The sequence below is a fragment of the Stigmatopora nigra genome, chromosome 17 (genome assembly GCF_051989575.1).
Source record: "Stigmatopora nigra isolate UIUO_SnigA chromosome 17, RoL_Snig_1.1, whole genome shotgun sequence".
In the NCBI taxonomy this organism is placed as follows: Eukaryota; Metazoa; Chordata; class Actinopteri; order Syngnathiformes; family Syngnathidae; genus Stigmatopora; species Stigmatopora nigra.
The window spans coordinates 5,885,012-5,910,000 of record NC_135524.1 but is presented as its reverse complement, the minus strand read 5'-3'; the positions used below and the strand labels follow the sequence as shown (position 1 = coordinate 5,910,000).

The 24,989-nt window shown below is 44.0% G+C and overlaps 3 protein-coding genes across 4 annotated transcripts; 2 read left to right on the top strand and 1 right to left on the bottom strand.

Moving 5' to 3' along the window:
- Positions 1 to 268: 268 nt before the first annotated feature.
- On the bottom strand, positions 269 to 5,839 carry fam78ab (family with sequence similarity 78 member Ab). Its single transcript, XM_077737085.1, has 2 exons — positions 4,898 to 5,839; positions 269 to 2,157 (listed from the first exon to the last, which is right to left on the bottom strand). The coding sequence occupies exons 1-2, from the start codon at positions 5,239 to 5,241 to the stop codon at positions 1,632 to 1,634; spliced, it is 870 nt and encodes a 289-aa protein (XP_077593211.1). The 5' UTR covers positions 5,242 to 5,839; the 3' UTR covers positions 269 to 1,631.
- LOC144210417 (inactive phospholipid phosphatase 7-like) lies at positions 4,893 to 9,745 on the top strand. 2 transcript variants are annotated; one of them, XM_077737083.1, is made up of 3 exons: positions 4,893 to 5,336; positions 6,507 to 7,036; positions 8,478 to 9,745. In XM_077737083.1, the coding sequence occupies exons 2-3, from the start codon at positions 6,538 to 6,540 to the stop codon at positions 8,864 to 8,866; spliced, it is 888 nt and encodes a 295-aa protein (XP_077593209.1). In that variant the 5' UTR covers positions 4,893 to 5,336; positions 6,507 to 6,537; the 3' UTR covers positions 8,867 to 9,745. The 2 variants fall into 2 exon arrangements, with proteins under 2 accessions (XP_077593209.1, XP_077593210.1); XM_077737084.1 differs by having other exon boundaries at positions 4,902 to 7,036; positions 8,478 to 8,890; positions 9,271 to 9,745.
- Positions 9,746 to 10,751: 1,006 nt separating this feature from the next.
- On the top strand, positions 10,752 to 24,982 carry prrc2b (proline-rich coiled-coil 2B). Its single transcript, XM_077737089.1, is given in 31 exon segments — positions 10,752 to 10,911; positions 12,274 to 12,452; positions 12,598 to 12,772; positions 12,851 to 12,953; positions 13,361 to 13,424; positions 13,505 to 13,648; positions 13,820 to 14,139; positions 14,221 to 14,345; positions 14,420 to 14,583; positions 14,745 to 14,832; positions 14,941 to 15,079; positions 15,208 to 15,538; positions 15,604 to 15,779; positions 16,024 to 16,225; positions 16,311 to 16,512; positions 16,614 to 18,594; positions 18,659 to 18,815; positions 18,890 to 19,005; positions 19,089 to 19,230; positions 19,310 to 19,386; positions 19,463 to 19,750; positions 19,837 to 19,923; positions 20,768 to 20,954; positions 21,034 to 21,131; positions 21,202 to 21,323; positions 21,395 to 21,635; positions 21,722 to 21,889; positions 21,990 to 22,066; positions 22,151 to 22,235; positions 22,338 to 22,547; positions 22,900 to 24,982. Coding segments are annotated over 30 exon segments (6,597 nt in total). The 5' UTR covers positions 10,752 to 10,911; positions 12,274 to 12,337; the 3' UTR covers positions 23,113 to 24,982.
- The last annotated feature ends 7 nt before the right edge of the window (positions 24,983 to 24,989 follow it).

Here is a 24,989-nt window from a genome sequence, read left to right as displayed (position 1 = left end):
TTTCCTGTTTTAAAAGAAATAAGTACATTTTATTCTGTTAAAGTTTTATTAAACTTCAAAATGGTACACATGTTCACAAAGCATCATTGCATCCAGGCTAAACAAGAAATAACACATTTAGCACAAAGTAAAAAGATTCCGAGTCTTTTATTTAAAACAGATGTCGTTACAAAAAAACAATTGAAATGTTCTCATACAAACCAACAGGAAAATGTATATTTTGCTACAATAAAATGTTTATACTCAAAGGTTGGACTTAAAAGGAAAAAAAATGGGAAAAAATGCTTTGTTTTAAGGCTAAAATGGTTCGGACGGAGCGTTGAGTGGCGCCCACGTAAGGCCACGTGGATCGCAACAACTGCAAAAAAACGTGCTTTTAGTCTATGAACAATATACACACACGTGCATGAAGTCAAAAATAAATACTCCATATTCCTGAACGACTTCCAGTGAGCCAACTTGAAGGTAGAACGGTTGTAGTTTGTTCACTGGCTCGGCTTCACAGCTGCTTCGGATACTTCAATACTTCCAAAGGTGAGAAAAGGATCCATTTTATTTGCTACCTCAATCCAAACTTGGTCCCGATTATTATATGTAACAGTCACATGGGCAAAATGGCATCTTTTACAGGTGGTGGGCCTCCTTCCTTGGTTATTGCTCCAATAATTTTGTTCCAGTGTGGTCGAATACCAATCCGTGATGGTGCTGTCCAAACAAGAGCCACAAGGGAAGCAGGTACACTTAAATGCCAAATTAGTCAAGCGGCGTAAAAATAATTTAGACACACAAACAGCATACTGACTCGTATCGAATCATAGTTTCTTGAAATAAATCAAAACAAGGCAGGTTTTGTAATATTGGCAAATATTCTATCATTGTCCAAAGAATTGTATCATCTTGGTCATTTGTACCTATACAATTAAAATAAATAAATGTTGACTAATTGGCTGCCATTAGAAGTCCAATTCATTTGAATTGGGAGCTTTGAATTGGATGCCAATTAGTGATAAAATCATTAAAATTCACAAGTGATCGGTCGCCACATGAATGGACATTTTTACTTTGGATGAGCAACAAGTACTCCTTATGTCATGGCATTTTGTGTCACTGGTGGACATCTTGGATGAGTCGACTAGCAGTTCCAAATAGATAAATATCCCTCTTCAAATGAACTGGACATCTACCAGGGATAAACTCATAGAAATTAGCAGAAGCAGACAGTTAAATATCATCTTTGTAAGGATAACAAGCACTTTTTTTATGTAGCGGTGTTCATACAGGCTGACCAACGATTGTAAACTTAAATCTCATGAATACTGCGCAATATTTGTTCATTATCTTCCAGACCTCCCACTTCAAATGGATCGGACGTCTTAGCAAGAAACTCATTGCAATCCATAGGGGAGAATGGTTTGCTGCCACTTGATTGGGCACCTATCATTTTGGGATGGACTACTCCCTTTTTTTTCCCATTGTGCAGTACCAGCACTTCATGTCTTAGTGCTTCTTGACAACAATGATGTTTTAATGCCGTATCCATAGCGATTTTGTTGTCGAAATTGGCGCAACATTAGTAATAATGGAAGGATCGTATATAGTATGCTCTTGTTATGATTTTGGTGAATTAGCAGTCAATATCTGGGAGGAATCACCACCATGGGCTCTCCTTGGTGAGGGCGCCACATGAGCATTTGGGCATCATTGGCGTTGGGCTTGAGCATGGCGTTGGGTGGAATACTCTCGTTCTCGCTCTGAATCTGCGGCTGCTCCTGAGCGGAAGGTTCCAGCAGGACAGCCCGCTGACCCAGGGGCTTCTCGGGGTCCACACGGATGCCCAGGCGCATCCTCCAGCGGACTGTCCGCAAGATCAGGGTCTCGCCCGCGTTCTGGTTGATGGCCACCAGCCAGGTGGTGAAGCTCTGGTCGCGGCGGACGGCGGTTAGCTCGGGCGCATTGCCGTCGCCGACCGGTATGCCCCACGTGATGCTGGGTTTGAAGTTGTCGTTCATGCTGACGCTGAACCTGGTGTCTTTTCGGGTGGGGCCCACCAGGGTGTATGTCTCGGTGGTGTTTCCGTACCAGGGGTAGTTGACGCCGTCAGAGTCACTGATGGCCCGGATGTTGCCGTTGCGGAGATCGGGGAGCTCCCAACTCGACCTGAGGATGGATAGAAGGGATTTGACTCACTTGGATTGAATTAGTTCATAATCAGCTGATGTTAAATTGCAAGTTCACCAGGCTTGGGTGATGAATTGACTCTGATTTGGATTTTTTTTTTAATTCCTAAAGAATGAATGCCAGATATTTGTCTATTTTTGCCCAAAAGGACATCTAGCAACCATTTATTTGATTAATTGTTCTGAAAGTGAGTTTCTCTGAAGTTATGACTGTCTTGGGGGGCTTGCAGCACAAATAGGGAGAGAGAAAAATAGTTAAAACAAGCTTTGCACATCATTAGGTCAATATTTCCATTATTTTCACCTTTCATTTGGCTAGTGACTAAATGTTATTTTTAAATATGGGTCATGTAGACCACACTACTAACATTTGCTGTCCAAGTAAGAAGTCCACATTAATATTCCGTATTAATCAATAGAAAAAAATAATTTTTATTTTTGCCCTAGCTTTCACTATGGAAAATTTGAGTGCATTTATATCATTTCTGAAATTATAACAGTGACATGTTTTAATATTATCTCCCCTCCCCCAAATACCACATGACTTCCTTCCTGCCTACCATCACATAGCCGTGGGGCCTCGATTATCACGTGAGGCATGATAATTGTTTGTATGTGTGTACAATGGAGTGTCAGTGCGCATATAAAAAAAAATATGTCTGGTCAACACCATAGAAAACAACATTGTTAACAATTAATTCATTTAAATAACAAAAATATCACTAATCATATAAATACAACTAGAGTAAACAGGCTGCACTAATATGTACACAAGATATAAACCACTGTGCTTATATGTTTTGGCTTTTTGTTATTATGAATGAGGAAGTTGCAATTCCGCCAAATACGCCTTGAGGTTACTTAGTCCCAATTCAGTGAATTGAGTGGGGTCAGAACCACAGGATTTTGCTACTATTTGCAAATCCCCCATTTACACCTGCCCCAGTAATCCTGCTAAATGTGGAGGTGGGAATTCAAATGAGTTTGTCACTAGTAGACAACCATTCCATTTGAACTGGCAGGGCTGACTGGAATAAGCATTTGTTCAATGGAAGCCGATGAATTCATGTAAATCTTTACTGCCAGAAAGATTTTATGAGAAAAGAAATGTCTCAGCATGTTCTTCTGGGATAAGATGGTTAAATGGGACAATGTTAAGCAGATTTGCAAATGAAGAACCCTCCTGGGCTTGAACAAAAACAAATGAGTTTTCTTTCGCAAACATTGTGTTGAGTAGATTGGTAACAGAAAATATACTAGGCCTGGGAGAGTAGATGATTTGCTGGATTGTATTTGTATGTGTGGAGATAATTAGATAAATGATTAAAGTTTAAATTTGTTTGCTTAAAAGAACATTTGCCAACTAGATAATGCAATTTTGGGAGAGGTCGCATGCTAGTATTTTGCTCAGGCTTTCATGGTTCAAAGTTGTAGATTTTGGGTCATTTCTTATTAGTTTTGGGGACTTTTAGGGGTCATTAGCAGTGTTGTAATTGGGGCTGACAGCACAAATGCAAAGGTTTTGCACTTTACTTGTTTTTCAAATGTTTACAAATTATTTTGCACTTTTTCTTTCTATCATTGACTCCTTAATAAACAAAATTGGTGAAAAAAATATTTACTCTTTAGCTGTATTACAAGGAGTCAGCCTGAATTAACTTGAAGAGTCGCATAATTGCCAGAATACATTAGCTTTTTGTTTTTTTTCCCTCCCCCTTGGCGAAAAAAAAAAAAAAAACGTGTCTAATCTTAATGCAAGGCATGAAGATAAGGACAATACTGAGCCCACTTGTCGTCGCCCCACACAGGATGTCACCACTCGGATAAAATGGTCTCTTAAAGAGAGGTTTCTTCATCTTTTCACTTCCCTTTTTTGTAAATTGCCAGCATTATAAATGTATCGTCAACCAATTATTCATTAGCTGTGAACACAGTTTTGTCAAGGCAAGTCATCACAAAATTAAAGTATTAGTTTTCATTTTCAGATTCCTTTGAAAAAGCTACAATGTTCTGACAAATGCTCCGTTTTTTTGTTTGTTTTAACTTGCGCAACTTCACTTATGAGGATGTGAAATTGCACAAGTCAGCTCAAGCACTCATTTTTGAGAGAAGATATTCCTAAAAGTAGATTCTGATTGACACTATTATATCATTCATTCATATACTGTATTTTCTCGCGTATAAGCCATATTTGTAACTCATTAAATGATGACTGCTTTAAGGACATGGCTTATATGTGCACAAGACTTGGCATACTCTTCCACCAGTAGATGTCGACAAAGTAACATTCACTATTTGTTGGTTATTTTCTGTTTTGTAGTAAAGAAAACAACCATTTCTGGATGAATTCCTTATGATATCGACCCTAACAATGTGCTTTTGATTCAGACAGTATCTCAGAAATAACAGTCTGATGATTTTTCTTAAGATTTTCCCTTCAAAGTAACAAATTTGTAGTCCCTATTAAAACCATGCATATATGGAGATGAAAATTGTCAATCAAGGGCAGCTTTTACGTGAAAAATTGTAAAATTCAACATTTTAAGGCAATTTTAAGGGGGCTGCTTACGGTAAATACTTATATTTGAGATATGGCACCCACCCACTTTTAAAAATGATGCATATTTTGGTATGCAGGTTGGGTTTTTTATAGATTTTTTGGCAGGCACTACTCTACACTAAAATTGATGAAATGTGTCATGACTGGTGCTGCAACTTACATCCCTTTACTTCCGTAGGTGTTATAAAACTCCATGTGGTTACAGGCTTGGATCCAGCCCACGGTCCACGTCTCGTTGGCGGCCACCGGAGGCACCAGAACCAACGCCTGGGCTCGGAAGTGCGGCGTGCGGTAGCGCAGAATGACGTCGGAGGACTCATCGATGCTGGTCGGGCTGCTGTCGATGGATGCGCTCACCTGCAGGACCGCCACTCCGTCCCGGAAGCTCTTGGGCTTGCACGCGATGCTCTGCAGGCAGCCCATGGCGCTCGCATCCGGGAGCCACTCGACCACGGTCCACAGCAACACGATCCAAGGGAGCGTCCGTCTCGGGGAGAGACGCATCGGGACGGTGGCCGGATCAAGTCACCGGCGGATGGCTCGGAAAAAGCCTCCACAGTGGAAAGGAACCGGACACGCTCCTCTTCTTCTTCTGGCTGGTAATTTCAAACAAATGCAAACACAAATGTCCACTGTTTTTTGGGGGGGTCTGCGAGCCTGGGAAAAATACAGTTTGGAATTTAAATTCGCTCAATTTAATAGACGATGGGAGGGAATAGAAGGGGAGAGAAAAAATCTTCAATCCCTTTTAATCCTTTGGTTTGGCTCACTTCATCAAAACGTGAAATGAGAGGGGGGAGAAAGAAAAGTAGAAATCTAAAAAGAAAATAGGAAGCGCGCCTCTCTCGTGCATAATGGCAATATCGGGGAAATAGTTTCTTCTATGTCACATGAAAGAAGCGGTGGTGCGTCCGTTAGAGGCATCTCTACTTCTTTTTTTAAAAGAATGCAGAGGAAGATTCGTCATTTTGAATAGAAAAGTCATTTCAAAAGTGGAAGTCGAGGTTGAGTAGAAAAGAAAGCCGGGATAAAACATCCGAGTTTGACAGGTGGACCTTTCTGGTGCTCGCCAACTATAATGCTGGGGTAGTGGTTGGAAGTGGCTTTATATTAAGGCTTGCAACGTCACGTCCGAATGGGTGCGTCGATGCTGATGGGATGGATGCTGGGAAATGAAGGCGGAAACAGGCTCTCATGCTTAACCCTTTATAGGAAATTGTTATTTTTTGAATACTGGCCTCAGAAAGGTCTCTATTATAATTTGATTTTTATATTCTAAACAAATAACTATTGGTTTTCAGTAAAACTCTGATTTGAAAAGCCATATTTACTAATAAAAGTAATTTAGAATGACTTTAGGAAAAATCAAACTCCAAAATATACTAAAAACACCACTTTGTTCTTTTGAAAGAACCTTGTGTTCAAACGAGAAATTTAAGCACCTTGGAGAACTCCTCTTCTTTCTACCTTTCATGTGCGTCAAACCGATCTGGGGTCAGTTTGGGTCTGCTCTTTGTGCGTTCATTGTTTTGGTTGGGCTTGACTTGGTGCGCCTTTTATGAGCCCATACCCGGAAGTAAACATCGTTGTCATGCGGACGCGCTCAGTTGCGCTTTTGTCCAAGTGGAAAGTGTCGTTCTCGGGTCGGATGACCCTTGCGACTGGCCAACATGGCCACTGCACATTCCGGCAACTCTAAATATATCTGTTAAGGGCACGGGGCGGTAGGGAAACAGTGGATGATGTGTTATTTTTAGCCATTTTCACAGTTGCGCGTCTGTCGGACAAGAGGTCCAAAACATGCCCGGACCCAGCGTGAGACCCAGGGCTCGGGAGCGGAACAATGTCCTTAACAGACCCGAATTCATGTCGCTCAATCAGCCGTTGAGAGGTGGCGGTGGACCTCCGGAGAGTCGTGGAGGTGGTTCGGCAGCCGGACCAAGGCGCTCCAGCTCCATCCGCGGCCAGGCGAGCGAAGAAGCTGGCGATGGTGCGTCTAAGACGGACGCTGCCAAGCGAGCCGAGCCGGCCCAAGTGCGTCTCCCCGAGGAGGACTGCATGCAGCTCAACCCATCGTTCAAGGGCATCGCCAAGAACTCCCTGCTCGCCATCGACATCTGCCTGTCTAAGCGCATGAGCGTGTGCGCACATACCTGGTCGGCGTGGGGGGGCTGGCGCTCCATGGTCAACCTGCTGGCGCTCACCGGCCACGGACTCACCTGGATCATCGGTACCGTCATCTGCCTCACGCGGAGCAACACGCTGGCCGGACAGGAGGTGCTGGTCAACCTGCTGCTGGGTGAGTGACTTTTTACGCTCCTGGTTCTCTTTGGGGTTTAAGTCACAGCGTTTGACGTCCAATCCGCTTCAACAGGTGTTCGTTCGCTACTAGCTTTTCCACTTAAAATGGATAGTACATCTATTAATGAAGAACACAGTGAATGCAGGGTTTGGCTGCTTAATTATACAACAAAGATTCATAAATTGCTGTCATTGAAAGTTATAGCAGTCCAATTGATTTGAATGTTCGTTCACTGAAAGGTCTCCGACTTCAAATGAACTCTATAAACGTCAAGTGTAGCCAACTAATTAAAGTAGTGTGTCTGGCCAAAGCATTATAGCAATTACTTGACATTCAAGTAAGTATGCAGTACCACAAAGCCCCAACAATTGTATCATTTGGAGTAACACTAGTAATGCAACATAATTATTATACAATTATTCCTTTTTCTCTCCTCCTGATAGCTGAATATTTACATTGTATCTTTGTGAATTAGATGTAAGGCGATTTTTCATTGTTTTTGAACTCAATAGAATCCAATTTGACCTTTTTCCCATGCCAAATGTCCTCATTTCACTCCTACTATAATTATTTCTTCACTCAATGGGGACCTGTGTAATTCTCTTTTGTACTTTGTAGGCAAAAACAGATTACTGGGCCAAAAGATTAACAAATCTGCTCAATGGAACAACGGGGCGTTCTGAAATGAAAGCTGGTCAATCTGCGCCAATGTATTGTTTATATTTACTTATAATGAAAGATGCTTCAACTTTAAATTCTAACTACTAATTCCTTTTGGGGATTTTTTTTGTAATTTAGGGGAAGTTGGCATGCAAAGTACTTGAGAGTAGTTAACATGGCAGGAAATGTAACTCTTCCCGTGTTAAAAGCCAGAGTGAGCACTGTTAATGACACGTTAGTCTGTGGTGTGACATATTTAGAAAAGATTTATTTCGGCTCTAATGAGCTCAGGATAAAAATATAATCAGTAATTTAACCCTTTAGAGGGCACGTGACTTTTTTTGGTCATTAAAAAGAATGAAAACTAAAACCTGTTTGGACAGACATTACACTGGGGGTCATGTAGGTCATAAATTAACTCTTAGTATAGTGTGGCTTACATGTGCCAAATGTTGATGGTGGTCAGGTCTTCATTATCTATACACAAATAAATCATACTCCATTGACAAAATATGACAAAACTATGGTGTCTACTTGTCACAACCGACACAGCACACATAGCTTAGCAGCGTTATCTTGGCTCTATCGCAGCAGATGTTTCTTTTTTTAGTCACGCCCAAAAATATCTCCGTCGGTAACTCTAATGACCTCCACCCCCCCAACCCCCCTATTTTTAAAAGTTGCCGGTCAGCTGTCTGTTTGCTAACACACATTTCAATCCAAGATTTTGAATTGCTTTCAAATTTAAATAATGTATTCTCATGCATTCCCCTTGTAGCGCTTATTCTGGACGTGCTCACGGTGGCGGGCGTGCAGCGCCTGGTCAAGCGCAAAGGCCCCTGGGAGATCTCGCCGGGCTTGCTGGACCGCGTGGCCATGGACATCTACGCTTTCCCGGCGGCACACGCCAGCCGTGCCGCCATGGTGTCCAAGTTCTTGCTGTCCCACCTAGTTCTGGCTGTGCCCCTTCGCATCCTGTTGGTGCTGTGGGCTGTCTTGGTGGGGGTTTCGCGGGTGCTGCTGGGCCGGCACCACCTGACGGACGTGCTGTGTGGATTCGCCCTAGGCCTCTTCCACTTTGGCCTGATGGAGACAGTGTGGCTGTCGTCCAATGCGTGCCAGACTCTCATTTCCATCGGGACTTTCAGTTGGAGTCCCTTCCCCTGACTGTTTCTGCGTTAGGACTTCCAAGTGAGTTCTCCACACAGTTTGAGATAAAAGGCCTTAAAGCAACTCGCACTGTTGCTTTTATTTCATTCTTGTTTTCAGTCGTGTTGCATTGTTTTTAGGTCCAGGTGCTGATACCAAGTTTTTTTTTTTTAAATCATTTAATTACTGCTTTGTCACTTGAATGTAAAATAAGTGTCTTTGACAAGTGAATGCAGTCCTTTAAAACTTGAGACATAATTTTCTTAAAAAGCAACATTTGATTTATTTTTTTTCAATTTCGTATCAGCATGATATTTGTATTAAGTCTCCAGTCAATGATATTATATCACATTAGCTTTGGTATTGTACTAGCCTATTATTCCTCACAACGATAATATAATAATTTTACTCTTCTTCTTCAGGGGCAACTGTTGAGAACTAAATCTTGAAGAGTCTAGACTACACAGTATCCGTGCCTTATTTCTTTGTAATGGCCATTACCTGCATTGTAAGGGCTTTCCGATTCCATTGCATCTGAAACAGTATCTGGAAAAAATTTATTAGTGCATCACTAATATTGGTCATCAAACATTTTCAGCAATTTGTATTTCTTCCAATTATGGTTGTTTTGCAGTATATATTTTATGTCAGATCCCTCAACTTAAGTATTTTTTAGGCAATTTTTGCATTCATGGACTAAAGGCTATAAACTGTTAGTGTCCCATAATGCATATTAGCTCCAAATGTTCTTTGAAAACAGTATTTCCTTTGTCTTTGATAGAGCTGCTTTTACCACTTTTGTTAGGGAAAAAACTAGTTTGTGATCAAAGAGGTTGTTTATGTTTGTTTTTCCAGAAGAGCTTGATGTGTCTCAGAAATAAACAAAGATGGAAGTCGGCGAAACGTGTCTAATTTGCACATTTCTATGTAGAATGAGGTTCCTGTGTGGTAACATTTAGATACACTGACAGGAAACCAGCATGATGCAACAATGCCTTCAAGTCCAAAGATACTCACCTCTAATCTGTTCAAAAAATGCAATTAGGTGCTGTTTTTTCCCACCACTAATCAAGGTCTAGTGTAAAGCATATTTCCCAATTATTTGTGTGTTGGATCTCCCAAGACAATACACTCGTGTACTGTTGTGTTTCCAGTCATGTCCAAGCATGAGGGGGCTTGCAACACTTTTTAGAATAAAGTTGCAGTGTTCTATATAAGTTAAAAATATCTCATACAAATAGTCATTTTGGATTGTTGAATAAGCTATTTATTTTCTGGTTAGTTCACACTTTAGTGACTAAAATACTGTACTAGGTAAAGTAAAAATAGGATGATATGGAGCTTTGTCTCCCTCTAGCGGACATAAAATGTATACACAGTTCATTCATTCAAAAGATCCCTTCAACATGCAAAATATATATTTTTGTCAATAATAAGAATAAGACTAATAACAATAATAATAGCTAATACTTGAAAATGCAATTTCTAGAAAAATTTAATATGGATAATTGCTCCCTCTTCCATGGGACACTTTCTATAAATTTTGTAACATTTTTTGCATACTTGTTGATTCCCATCGACAACAATTGCCGTCCAATTCATTTTAACTGGAAAGAGCAGATATAAGACTTGCTCTTAATTTGGTGGCTTTACTTGTCAGTTCCTGGTGGTATTGTGTAATTCTGTCCACAGAAAATGATAAGTGGGAATGCTATTAACACATTTTGTTGGAACCGCGTGTGTTTTTTGCAGGGGGCTTCAGTGTGCCTTGATTTCCTGATTGAATTATTCAGTGTTTTCTTGTTTTGTTGCAGCCAGTCGTCACGAGTACAGCGTGACATAGGCGGCTGACGTCAGGCGAAGAGCCCAACTGGCTAACTCCTTCCCTCCCTCCCCTCTCGGCCCTTCATTCGCAGGCGGGGTACGATCCCAGGCTCCCAGCAACAACGTCTCGACAGTGAATCCTCGGAAACCTTGGGCTTCCCGATCGCCATCCATCCTTCCAATCGACGACATTTCTCGGACATTTACGCATTGCCACTAGACTTACGCACAACCAAACGGTAGGTTTACGTTTGACGGGCCCTGGGAGGCATACAAGCTCCGATTTGGACGGCCCGTCTTCCGCTCTGCTTGGGTTTTATTGTCGCTTTGTTCTTTTTGGGCAGCAGCCATTTTTAGTCGTATCGCATTTAACTTTGGTTTCGGTGCCCACTCCCCCTCACGCGTAAATTTCTCCATAGAAGATCGCACGCAGCGGGGGTCCGATGCGCATCTCCCCTGTGAAATCGCCGTGTTTTTGCGGATACAGTAGCAAATGCCCCCGGCCTATGTGTTCAGGCTAGTGTTGTGAAGCTCTTAAAATCCAACAGGATAGTGGTTTCCTAAGAGTAATTTCATTCCAAAAATCCCCTTGAATAAACACTAACTCATGATTCGAGTGTATCATTTTATATTTGAACGCGCTTTTATTCTGATCGTCCAAATATGGTCGTTGAAACCTTCCAAGTGCTTGAATGTTTACATTTTCAATTAGCCACCGAACTAGCCTAGCTTTTTAGCTTCATAGCTCGGTGTTCTCTCATCGCCTGTTTTGACTCATCTAAAACATTAAACGTGAACATTTTGTGGTAATTGGTTTTAAATGTTGTCCCCTTGTTACCTTGCAAATGTGTTATATGACAGTTTATGATGCGCAACCTGGGCGTCACGCTTGGTTTCCTTTGCAGTTTGATAAAAAACCTTGTTGTGGGGCCTGCTATTTTAGCTGCTTTTAAACACAAGGGCCTCCATTTTACGTTACTGGGCTCCTCCTTTTAAATTATCCACACTTGCTGGCCGATCTTAGGTTAAAAGTTTAAGATCTAAACGTCAATGTGTTGACAGGGGCAGGTTGGCGGTACGTTTGTGTTTATTTGTGACGTCATAATGTTATCACGTCTGCCGCTGCAATTGTATCAAAAGCCACTCCTGTGTTACTGACCAATGGATCAAAATTGTCCCTTTAGTTTCGATCACACTGCATCTTAACAGAAATAATGCACAAAGCCACCAAAGCAATGTTATACAAATCATCTTATGTTAAATTAAATGTGTGTTTGTCTTATTCTTTGGGTTATTTTGTTTTTGATGTCAGAAATATATCATCACTCCATAAAAATAATCTCCAGAGAATCTCTGGATTTAGGAGTTGTATACTTTGCTTCATAGCAATAGTCATAACACCTAATTTAAGCGACCTTGAAATCTGAAATACGGTTGCACAAAGCCATTCCATGGCAAATGTGACATCAGTTGTGCCTCATTTTCAGGAAATGGGTGAACATATTTTAATATTAAGCAGCTACCAAGCAACAAAGTAGCAAACATTGCAACATTTTTTTCAATAGATTTACATATTTTCTTCTTTTTCTTCTCTGATATAGAAAAAGAAAAGCACTGGGAAGAGGCGCAAAGACAAATTTCCATACTCGATGACATTACATCGCAATGTCCGATCGTTTGGGGCAAATAACCAAGTCCAAGGATGGGAAAAGCAAGTACTCCTCACTCAGCCTGTTTGACAAGTACAAGGGAAAACCAATAGAATCTCACAAAAACTCAGGTATACCTTTTTCAAAAATGTATCTGTTGAATATTCTCATTTTTGACTCTGTTTTTTTCCAAGCTTCAATAAACCAGTTTTCTCCAACAATTCATTTGAAAATGTACACTATTTTTTACACTTATCATGTCACTTGTTTTGACAGTTCCGCGACATGGCTTGCAGAGTCTTGGCAAAGTGGCCGCAGCCCGGCGTATGCCCCCACCCGCTCACCTACCGAGCTTGAAGTCTGAGAACAAAGGAAACGATCCCAACGTGATTATTGTCCCGAAAGACGGAACAGGATGGGCGAACAAGCCGGAACAACCCGATCAAAAGAGGTAAGGGAAGGACCAACGGTCTATCACGATGTCATCAAACATATGTGGTTATTTCAATTTTTCTTCTCGTCTTTATAGTTCTGGTGCATCAATACCTCAGCTGCCGGAGTCGCAGCTGCAGCTGGCTTCACAGAAGTCTATCTCCAATCTTCAGAAGCCTCCACCAGTAGCCAACCAAGAGGTATGTAACGTTAATCGTTTAACTCCCTTCCCTTGTAACCCAAAATGGCATCACTCTTTCTCTTGTCTTCTTTGCGGCAAATTAGAATTAAATCAGCTAAACCATTATCATGAAATTCCTTTTATCTACTTTGATTTCAAGTCAACATTTTATTGCCTTTCATTTCATTATACAAACATATGCAAATTTGATAATCCCCTTAGTCATTCTCGCGCATACTTTTGACCTCTGTGACCTTTGAGCCCGAAATCATCCTCATTGACAGCAATATACGTCTAGTCAATTTGGACTGGGAAGGTTGACTGCAAATTAGGGTTGATTCATTTTCTGCCTAAAGCCTAAGGGAGGGTTATACTGTATATTTCAAAGATCACTGCTTTGGATGACATTCTTTTTCCACTCCACAGAACATAAACACAGGTGGACCAAAGCAATGGGCCCAGCTAAATGGAAGGGCAGTAGAGCAAGATGGTGAGTCAGCTCAGACTTAGGCAAGAAAAATTGTCTGGTTTACTGATGTCCTTCTTTTTACGGCTCCCTTTTTTTTTTAGGTTCAAGGGCCTTAAACCGACTTCAGCCCTTCTCTCACGAGGAATTTCCCACACTGAAGGCCGCTGGAGAACAGGACAAAGTTGGCAAGGAAAGAAGCGGCTACGATCCGTCGTATGGGCCCGGACCAAGCCTCCGCCCGCAGAGTATGTCTCGCCCTTGCGACAAAAATGGCAAATGACTAGACAATTTAGTGGTTGAGTGCTCTCTGCAAAGCTCAAAATTGGCTAAGTTTCCATAACAAGAAGTGGAGTTATACCTGCTAAAGCCGTAACCATACCAGAATTATTCATATGTGCATTTGTGTTCATGTCCAGATGTAACCAGCTGGAGGGAAGGGGGCGGCAGGAACCTCCAACCCTCATCCCTGACTCTCGGCCCACCTGTGGAACTCGAGGGCAAAGTCGGTGCCCGTGGGGAGACGGGCACCCCTCCCCCTACCTCCCACCCCTCCTCCGTCACCAGCACTGCCTCACCTAGCGCCATCGTGGCGGTCGCCCAGTTGCCGAGCACCGACCTCAAGGAGCCCTCCCTGCGTCCCGCTCAGCCTGTCCGCAGAGCGGTGGTGCCTACGGTCCTGCAGCATCAGCTCCCCTACACCTCCAATGCCGTCTACCATGACATGTTGCCAGCTTTTGTACGTGAATGGCAGTAATTGTAATCAGGGTTAAGCAATTGTTGTTGTTGTATTGAGCGGACCTCGTCCCTGCGTCCACAGATGTGCTCCAAAGAGACACGTGAAACTTCAGGTACGGAGCACGTTCTCGCAACTGTAGCAGCACCAGTTCGATTCGACAGCAAACCCATGTTTAGGCAGCTTTGCGCTAAACCCGAACTGCTCAAGTAAGTTTATCTGCTCTGGGAGGTCTTGCTTGCTTTTTATTTATTTTGAGGTTAATGTGCGTTTTGCCCATCAGCGGCGACGTTCGAAGAGAGAACCGTTTTGTCCGCACGGCTGCCCGGGTCTCGTCTCAGCCCATTCGTCGGCCCGCCGAGAGACCCCAGCGACCCGCTATCATCAACCCAGATGATCTGAAGGATCTGGATGACCTTGACAACGACTGTGAGGACGGATGGGCTGGTAAGAATTACATTTGTTTTAAAAAAATGTATATTTTTAGCTTATTGGTTGCCATTGATTGCGAAAAACATCCACTCCATTCCGGGCAGCCTGAACATTGTCATTAAATCCCACACAACATTAAATAACATTTTTCCTCGACCTTCCGTGTCTTATTTCAGGTCTTCACGAAGAAGTTGATTACAGTGAAAAGCTCAAGTTCAGTGATGATGAGGATGAGCACTCAGCCAGTGATAAAAACAAGATGTGGTGAGAAGCCACCCTGCTTTGTCTTCCCACTAAACTGACAATAATACTGCTACTACTATTTTCCCCCACCCTTTCTGCAATTTCATGCTCGTGTTTTCAATTTTCCAGGGCTCAGTGGGAAAGGGAGAATCGACGCGACTGCCCATCCTCCCTCAGCTCGGGTGAGGGACATGACGAGAGTTATTCTTATCAACAGCAGGAGCCTTCGAAAAAAGCCAACAGCAGATATCTTTCTGCAGACACCCAAGTAACTAAACACTAAACACATTTCTTACAGTCCTGCTCTTGTCTAGAGACTACTTTTCTTAATACCTGTATAGTAAATTAGCAATTTGTTTTAGTTACCCATTTTCTACTTTGACTCCCACCCAACAGAAGAATCACATTGAGATTGTAACTGACCCTGAAGACCACCAACGGCAGTCTCAACCTCCAGCCAGGGCTAAATTTGCGTCGCCCGAACTCTCGGAGGCCGTCGAGAGGGCACGCAGGCGCCGCGAGGAGGAAGAGCGCCGCGCTCGTGAGGAAAGGCTGGCGGCTTGTGCAGAGAAGCTCAAAAAGCTGGATGAGAAATTTGGGAAGACAGAAAGGCAAACTTTCAGGACAGAAGTGGGCCACAAAGATGGAGAGGGCAAAGAAGCCCCCTTGTCTCCAAACAGGGATCATAATAAAGAACCCCACGACAATTGCCAGTACAATACAAAAGGTAGAAAATTAGTGACGCATCATTTTGAAGACATGTTGCAAAATGGCGCTTTTCTTGTTTTCCAGACGAGTACTCCTCAGACAATTCGCCTACCCCTGGTTTCCGTGAGGAGCTCAGTTTCCCTGCATATCGCAGCAGCGAGGAAGACAGCCAGGAGCCTTCCTCCCCGTCTGGGGACTACAGCGGACACCCGAGCTCAAAGCCTGTGCCACCTCGTTTTCAGAAACAACACCAGCAACCGGTAAGGTGTCCTTCATGAGCGGACAAACCAATGTTCCATTTTTTTTTAGGAGGAGGTAGTGGTAGGAGTGGTAGCAGTAGTAGGTGTAATAGCAGGAGTAATAGCAGGAGTAATAGTTGTAGTATGGCGCTGAATTTGTGTAAAATAATTGCTGACACATTTGTGACCAGTCATGTTACAGTGTCATATAATTGTATTTTTTTTCTTCACACTGACCACTTGGTTGGTTGTATCCGTTTTACAGGAACAGGCATACAAAATACAACATTGGCAGCAGCCTGGCCATCAAGGCTCATCTGGCTCAAGCCACACACAACGAGGCTACTATCCACCCCATGTCCTTGGGTTTGATCCCCTCTGGATGATGATGCCCACTTTCATGGATCCCCGCGTCAGCCAAGGAAGATCTCCCGTTGACTACTACCCCGGTCATGTCCACTCTTCTGGTGAGATCTGACTCCTGAAACTGGTCTTACTTCTGGTTTTCTTGGTGGATCTTAAAGAATCCACGTGTTTTTGTTTTTTAAGCAGGAATGATGAAACCTCTGATGCACCAAGATCGTGTCAACAGTCCCAGTTCTGATGAAGGTCATCCCAACCTGCACCTGGATAGAAGAACCCCTTCTGCTGAACCTTATGGTGTCTGGAGCCAAGATGGCTACCCCATGCGCAGCTTTACTCCACCTTACCAGCGGCAACATGAAAAGCAGGACAACAGTCAGCTTGATGACAGGTCAGTTATTCCTTATTCGTGATAGAAAGATCTCACAACAGTTATTTTTCACCTGTGGGAAAGTATAACAATGATTTCCCTGTTGGCTTTGTTTTCTGCAGAAGCGATTTAGTTTCTTCCCGGCAGGATGCTTACGAAGAGCAGGTCAGTGAGGGTGTGACCCACCCCCAAAATTTCGGCTTCCAGAGTCGGCCCTCAGACCGAGACCACAAAGACCAGAACCTACTGACAGGCGCTCAAATTTACAACCAGCAACATGTAGATAACAAATACACTACAAAAGACTCAAGAGACGCCCACGGGAAAGTTAGTCCTGATTCTCAAGATGAGAGCTTTGACAGTTCCAAAAATAATTGGAAACGGGACGGAAGTGTCCCTGCTCAAAGCCAGTGGTCCAATTCGAGTAATCCTAGCAGCCAGCCAATAGAGAGCACTGGGCGCATTTTGACACGCAGAACTGGACCGATTAAGAAACCCGTTCTCAAGGCTCTGAAAGTGGAAGACAAGGAGAATGAGAAGCCCAAACTAGAGCCTGAAGAAAAGCCTGTCCCATACCGGCTGGAGAAGGAAGTCCTGACCAACGTCTATGACCTAAAGAAGGATAACCAGCCTGTTGGCAATAGGCGGTCCGGGTCGCCCGTGGTGGTGAAGCAGCCTGAAGAGAAGCAGCGTCATTCCCCGGCTCCAACTAATGTGGAGCGGCCACAAGTGCCCGCCCAGAGTGAGAATGCTCCGAGGGAGAGCGTCTGGGACACCAATAAATTTCAGCTGCCGAGAGATGTACAGGAAAATGCGGAGGCTCAGGCCCCACGACGCAACAACTGGATCTTCATTGACGAAGAACAGGCTTTCGGTCCAATCTCGGGATCGGGAAGAGGCCGTGGAAGAGGTTTTAGGGACTTTAATTCTCGAGGGGGAGGCCGTGGAGTTCGAGGCGGAGACAACATCAGAGGGGGTTACAACAATGGCGCCGCTCAGGCTCAGCGTACGGGTAGAGGCCGAGCCCAGCTGAGAGAGCCAAAAGCGGATGAGTTCCAGAGAGGCAAGCCACGAAGACGCAATGTCAGTGAGACGCTCAGTGAAACATCCGAGTATGAGGAGCTCCCCAAGAGACGGAGACAGAAAGGCTTGGAAAACGGAGAAGGTTACACTGAGGCCGCAGAATCTCGCAAAGTTGATCGGGAGTCTTGGAGATCCAACAAGGTGTACACTGAAGACCAGGCAGTGGCAGATTCCAGAGAAAAAGCCAGAACCAGCAGAGGCTTTGGAGGACGTGTGCTGCCTCCCAGACTGAACACCGGTAACTACACCAGAGGCTATGCAGGCCCCCGAGAGATGTCCACCTGGCGGGGTCGTGGTCCTCAGTTCGGTAGCAACGCTGCTTCCATGCAAGAAAACGGTTACGGTCCCAGACCAACGGACACTTCTTTTACACGTAAACCTGCTGAACGCGAAGCTCTTAAGTACCCCACCAAATTTACCGGCTCCTTTGCGGAAAATGGCTCTGAGGATCGGGAGGGTGAGTACTACTTTGACCCGGAGAACCCGGATAGGCAAGCTCTGAGAAGGCGCCGCCCGCCACGTCAAGACAAACCGCCTCGCTTCCGCCGCCTGCAGCAAGAACGCGAACCGGGTTCCAACCAGTGGCCCGGCGAAGAACACTTAAATGGGGAGTTCGCCAACCCATGGCCAGGCCGCCCGAAAGGAAGTGGGGAAGAAAACTGGCCTGCCGGTCTCTATCCCGGAGGGCGTGGAGGCCAACCTTCCCAGACTGAGGAATGGGAGACGGGATCGGAAAACAGCGACTTTGGTGACTGGAGGGAGAAGCACAGGGAGACTGGCGGCGCACCCTCGCAGGGACATGTCGACCCTCTTTCGGACTCCTGTGAGGCGACGTCTGTGGAGAAAAGGGAGCTTTCCAAGCGAAGCTTCTCCAGCCAGAGGCCTCTCATTGAGCGCCAGAACAGGAAAGGTGAACCCACATTGCTTGAGACAAATAAGATGGCCCGGGCACCTGAAATCCCGCAATCTGGTTCCTTAAGCAGGAGCGACACTTGGCAGAACGGAGGGTGAGGAACAAAACAATGCCGATATTGTCCTATTCTTTGGATGCCCTTATACATTTCTCACTACTTTTGACTTTTCTAGCAGAAACCCAGATAAGTCGGGCCCTCTGTACGTTATTGATCCGTCAGAGGAGCGGGAACTTGGTGAGTCTGGACAGAGTACCTTTGACAAAACAGGATCCATTAAACCTGACTTGGTGGATCCTCTTCCTCAATATGAGCTCACTGCCTACCCTAGTGAGTATTTTACATTGAAATGAATGAGAATATGATACCTTGTGTTTGGAGTTAATATGTTGCTGTGTTTTTAGTTGAAGACGATGACGTTGGACCCATTCCAACCACAGATCCTTACCAGGACGCTTTGTCCAAAAAACAAAGACGTCCACAGGATGACGATAGGCGGAGGAAGGATCAAGGAGTTGGCGTAAGTTCAAAATGTCTCATTGCAAAAAAAGGCTACCCCCCGGGTTTTGAAATAACATTTCTTTGCGTAATTCCTGTTTTTAGCTTCCAGTGAAGAACAGGTCCATTGCATCCAAGATACCACCACGCTTTGCCAAGAAGCAGGGGGGCATGAGCCTTGAACAAGCCGAAGACAGTCTTTCCTCAAGTAATTTGGGAACAGAAATATGGGAGACCAACAGCTCTGGTAATTTAGTAAATAGATGCTGCATCATTCTGGATTCACTTATTTATTATCTTATCTAATGTGGCTGTTTATTCCCCAGCTCTTTCAGTGAAGTCGTCAGGGGTGGACTCATGGACTAAACAGGTATCTTATACCGGAAGCGAGCCCAACTCTGAGGTACCGCAAAAAAAGCCCAGATTTTTATTCTATGGGCAATCATTTTAAAAATGCTTACTCTCTCTTCTTGTTCAAGGACTCTGATGCAGGCCCAGAGCAGAGCAAAGAGCAACACAAACCAGGGCCTATCGGGAATGAGCGCTCACTGAAGCACCGCAAAGGGTCCGAGGCAGTCGACCGCCTGGAAGGTGGCCCCATTCCACCGGTCAATGGCGTGGACCTCCACGTGGACACCGTGCTTCCCGTGCCCCCCATAGAGTTTGGCGTCAGTGCCAAGGATTCGGACTTTAGCCTGCCGCCAGGTTCTGCTCCTGTGCCCGTTCCCAACCCTGTCAACAAGCTTCAGGATGCTCTAACTGTTAATGTAAGTGATTAATGGAATTGCATTGTTGGCAATGGAATTCTTCAAGAGGGACTTTGTGGCTGATTCTCCAAATTTTCTGATTTTAGACCATCCCCATGCTCCGATCCAATCATCTGCAGCCTGGCATTAACCTTAATCCCCTCTCCTATCCAAGCACTGACCTCACACTTAAGGTATGGATTTTTGATTATTATTATTTTTTTGATTTTTTACTTTTTTCAGCACATTTTTTGTAAATGTTTGCAAGCCGGGAAAACATGACACACATATGAACTATGTTATTTCAATGCCTAACAAATTTAACGTCAATGACAGCAAATTAGTTATGTTAATTCTCACTTTGATTTTGTTGGTTTACTCGGTCTATGTCTCATTGTTCTATAGTCTTAAGAATGTCTGCTACACTTTAGATCAGTGGTTTTCAAAGTGGGCGGTACCGCCCCCCGGGGGGCGGTGTGAACTTTCAGGGGGGCGCTGACGAATAAACAGGCGAATGGGGGGCGTTGAAATAGTGAAGGGGGCGATGGAGCAATTACAGTAAAATGTGACGTTGGTGTTTGTAGAAAGACCGGAAAAATTGATTGTCTGTAATAAAAAGTCGACAAAAAACAAGCTTTATTGAAGCAAGAAACGTTGTCTGCTCGAGCGCTCACGAGCAGCGCGCATATACCGTATATCACTAATTGTCGCGAGTTTATCGTCGATGCAGGCGACTGGGGAAACCACCACCATCCGGTCAGCCGCAGAGGAGCACACAATAGCGCGCCGGCAACGCTTAACCACAGACGTATGCGCACAGCGACCGGCTTAATGCATCAGCTATCAATTTTTATGATTCGAGGTGAACTGCGCATTGGTCTATTAAAAGAAACGAAATTAGCGAATAATATCTGAGGCGCCTGTCTTCTATTTATTTAAGCTTCGTTCGTTGGAAAGGGGTAAAGAGGGGGGCGTTGGCATTTTGGCCCGGCGGTGAAGGGGGCGGTGGCCAAAAAAGTTTGAAAATCACTGCTTTAGATGGAGTCGGCGCGTAAGGCTTGGGAGAACTCGCAGTCCCTTCCGGAGCAGGGTTCTCCTGGCACGGGAGCCTCGGGGGTACCCCCTCCATGCAGCGTGGGCTCATCCGTCAGCTACAGCTCTTTTGGCGGGGTCTCCATGCCCCCTATGCCCGTGGCCTCAGTAGCACCTTCCATTTCCATGCAAGGTGCATCTTAACTTCCTCCAATCTTACTGCCGAGAGCATATCTGGCACTTTTGCTAACCCGCATTTCATGTTTCTTAAGGTAACCACATTCCTCCATTGTATTTGGACGGCCACGTCTTTTCCAGCCAGCCTCGCTTGGTTCCCCCCTCCATGACCCAGCAGCAGACCTACCAACAAGTACGTGGGCACAAATGTCGCCAACTCCTTTTTCATTGTCTCCTAACATTGCATTCACGTGTCCGTTCAGGCGGCGCAGCAGATTCCCATCTCACTGCACACGTCACTCCAAGCTCAGGCTCAGTTGAGTCTTCGAGGAGGTCTGCCTGTGTCTCAGTCCCAGGAAATGTTCAGCTCAATTCCCCCTTTTAGGTATGAAATGTTGCCTTCTCTAGCCACCACTTGTTAATGGCAGAGTCCTCATTTGTTGAACTTGGGTTCAGGTCGCAGATGTATATGCACCCCAGCCTGTCCCAACCCAGCCCCTTGGTTCTGTCCGGCGGAACGCCGCTGAAAGGGCCCTACTCGCCTTTCCCCACCATGCAGCCCTCGGACATGGTCAAGTCCTCATCGGGGTCTCACTATCAGCCCATGAATGGAAGCCAGCAGCTCGTATATGACAACCAGTTGAACCAGGGACCTAGCATGGGGTCATCACAGCTGATGGACTCTCAACTCATTCAGGTTTGTCTTTTTTTTTTTAAACCAAAGATTTTTGTTGTTGATGCAACTTCCAATCACTGTTGATGGCAACAATTCCTCATTGGCAGGTGACCATGCCCTTGCCCACGTCTCAGCTGCGCTACGGTTCTGCCCAGCAACACCTCATCCTCCCGCAGTCAATTCAGCTCCAGCAAGGGCAAAATCTGTCAGTCGGAGGGCCCCGTCGGATGATGCCTCCCGGCTCCCAACCGCCCGTTATGCCCGGCGGCAGAGAGGTGCAGTCGCTCGCTCGTGACCCCAGCGCCTTCTGACGCTGTGGAATTGCGATGTGTGACCGCTAATTTTGCTTGTTTTCATGCTGTTGTCAATCTTTAGGGCTCGCAATTAGAAATGAAGGGTTTCCATTATGCTGACAAGCCCAATCATTCAGGGATGCCTGGGGGCTCCTATAGGTGAGAGTAACTGATCCACTGATTAATAATAATAATTTGGAGGGTAGAAAAAATGGATATTCTTAACTTGGTGTCCTTCAGCAGGCCTGGATCTGCGAGCCCGAGCGGAAAGCCGTCCGGTCCCGGAGGGCCGGTTGGACCATTGCCCACCCATCATTATACACAACAGGTCTGTCCAAATTCCCCCTACAAATGTGGCAGTCCTCATGAATTTTTCATTAAGAAAAAAATGACATGAGGCTAATTAATGTCTCTTCTTTTGACACATCAGGTCTCACCTGCTCAGGGCGGCTTGGTGATGCACATGCGTCCCCCCACCAGTGGCCCCTACCCCAGCCCCATCCAGAGACCGGTCATGCAGGTCAACAAACCCGTTATCATTCGCTCCCCCCCTTTCCCCAACCCCGGCCGAGACCTTTCTCACGCCGGCCCTCCCTTGGCCCCCGAGCCCCCTTTCAAGGGGCCCGAGGATGGCATGAAGGTGAGCCACCCCCTGTAAATATAGGTAATTTTATTTCATCTTCTCTTTTTTTACTATCATTGTTTGTGGTCGGACAAAATACATGACTATTAAAGTCCAATGGGATATAAAATATATATTTTAGTTTTTTAATCCTTAAATTGAATGTTAACTCTATTTTGTTTGCATCTACTTATGTTTTGCTCCAATGCTTTACCTATTATAATAGATTTTTTGTTCATTAATTAAAGAAATATAATACAATTGAGACATTTATTGATTGTTTTTATCTTCAAAAATATATTGTTTGAAATGTAATTGTAAATATAAAATGAAAAACTGACCTTAACAGCACCTGTTTTTGACTTTTCAGGTGGAAACCCCCCGCATGGTGACTCACTCCGCCTTCTCGTCAGCACAGTGCAAAAGCCTGCGCAAAGCGGTGAACGAGGCTCACGCGGGAGGCATGACCGGCAAGCTCCAGGACCACCCCCTGGCCTCCGCCGGCCACGCCAAAGCGCCGCCGTTGCCACGCACGGGCGCCATCAAACCTCAGTCTGCAAAAGCGGAGGAGGGCAAGGCGTAGCTTAGCCCCGTCGCCAAGGTTGAGAATCACCCACCCGGCCTGCAAACACGCCAAGCTTCTTCCCCCGCACAACCTCTGAGCCTTTCCGTCAAAGCACCGTCAGTGTCTCCTGTCGACTCCCCCCATAAAACCCCATCACCACCACCCACCCCCGCTCCCGGACACTTCTGACTTCACAACACAATGTAAAACTTCTAGAGAAAGAAAGAGATACTGTATATATAAATATATACATAGATTACAGCCTTTTGAAAAGCCGATCTTCACACAGTCCTCTTTAATTTATTACTTTTTTTTTCCTCCCCTGTAAATGACTGCTCGATGGTTCATTTGTGCGCACCGTTTTTGACAAACTGTTTAACTGCCTGATAATGGACAGTCGTTTGGTGGACTTTTTTTTTTTTAAACTAGTTCAATACAGTTGGGGTGCTTTTTTTTCCCTTTCATTTGATGAGGTTCACACACATTAAATATATATATTTTAATATCAGGAATAAAACAGCAAACATTTGCATGTCAATGTCGGGTTAAAAACGATAAGAAGTTTGCTTCATTTTGTCTTCGCTAGACAAAAAAACATTTTTTTCCCCTCCCTCAATCAAGTTGCTTCCAAATGAATGTCCTCACAAATCCAACTGAATGCAAATCTTGCAACACGTTTAACCCTTTATTGCCTGAAATTATTTTAACAAATACACACCCTAAATAGTCAGACTAAAATATAGGAAATTCCAGTGAAATAAATATAGAAAATCCAAAATTTTGTCATAACATTTAAAAATTATATAGTGAAACAATAAATGCTTAAGAACTATTAAGTGTATCCCTCACTCACCCCCCACAAATCTGTTTAATTTGAAGTTTAATTTCATTTTTTAAATGTTATTTTAAGTTCTTTTTGCTGTATTTCATCCAATATAATTTTTTTATCATGTGTTTATTCATCATTTATGTATTCATACCTCCAATGTTTTTACATTTGTTAACTATAAATTCAGGCATCAAGTGGTTAAAACAGGTGGGCCACAATAATAAATAATTGCTAAAATAAACAAAAAAAATAGTTTCCGCCAAGTTTCTTGGGTGGTCAATTTAAGTTAACCCCATTTTTTATGTGCTATATGGCACAAGCAATACATGCTGCAATCAGGGTCCAATTATAATCGAATATTTTCTTCACATCTGTTAAAAAAGGGGAGCATTGATTTTTTTTTTTTTGTGAGCACCATGGACTGGATTTATCATGTTAAAAATAATGTGAATTTTTTTTTTACTTTGGCAAAGTCATCCATTCAACATGTCTGCTTTAATTGTACCGTTTTGTGCAATGACACTACAGATTTATCTTGGACTGGTATAAATATATATTTGTGTGTGTGAGTGTGTGTGTGTGTGTGTGTAAAGGAAATGGTTTCAACCTACAATTCATTTGTGATATCAAGCATTCAAAAGCAAGGGTGGGAAAATGGTGGTCAGGCATGAAATTTGAAATAAATTCCATGTAATAAAAGAAAAACCTGACATTTTATCAAGAAAATTTATTAGGAACTTTCCCTACCCCTGCTTTAAAGGGAAAGAAGGGACGTTTATGTTCAACTGTCCACTTTATGGAAGCATTATTGCTTGTTTTTTTCTGCAAGAAGTATTCAATGCCTGTTCCGCACCAAAAAATGTTGCCCTAACTTTTTTTTGTACTTAAAAACTTTTTTTTTCTTAAGGCCAGCGCTTTCTACAGAGCTGATCTCAGCGTTCTATTTATCCAACCTGATGTTACCTTTTATCCTTTTCAGATATTTGGTTGTTATTCACCCATGTTTAAGGGGGGAAAAGTTTATTGAAAGAACAGCAAATAAAGCAGTTTTGATTTTTTTGTAGCT

Coding starts and splice junctions, on each gene's coding strand:
- fam78ab (XM_077737085.1), bottom strand. CDS start 5,241: ATGCGTCTCTCCCCGAGACGGACGCTCCCTTGGATCGTGTTGCTGTGG. Junction 2,158..4,897: donor ACCTACGGAAGTAAAGGGAT/GTAAGTTGCAGC, acceptor ATCCATCCTCAG/GTCGAGTTGGGAGCTCCCCG.
- LOC144210417 (XM_077737083.1), top strand. CDS start 6,538: ATGCCCGGACCCAGCGTGAGACCCAGGGCTCGGGAGCGGAACAATGTC. Junction 7,037..8,477: donor GCTGGTCAACCTGCTGCTGG/GTGAGTGACTTT, acceptor TTCCCCTTGTAG/CGCTTATTCTGGACGTGCTC.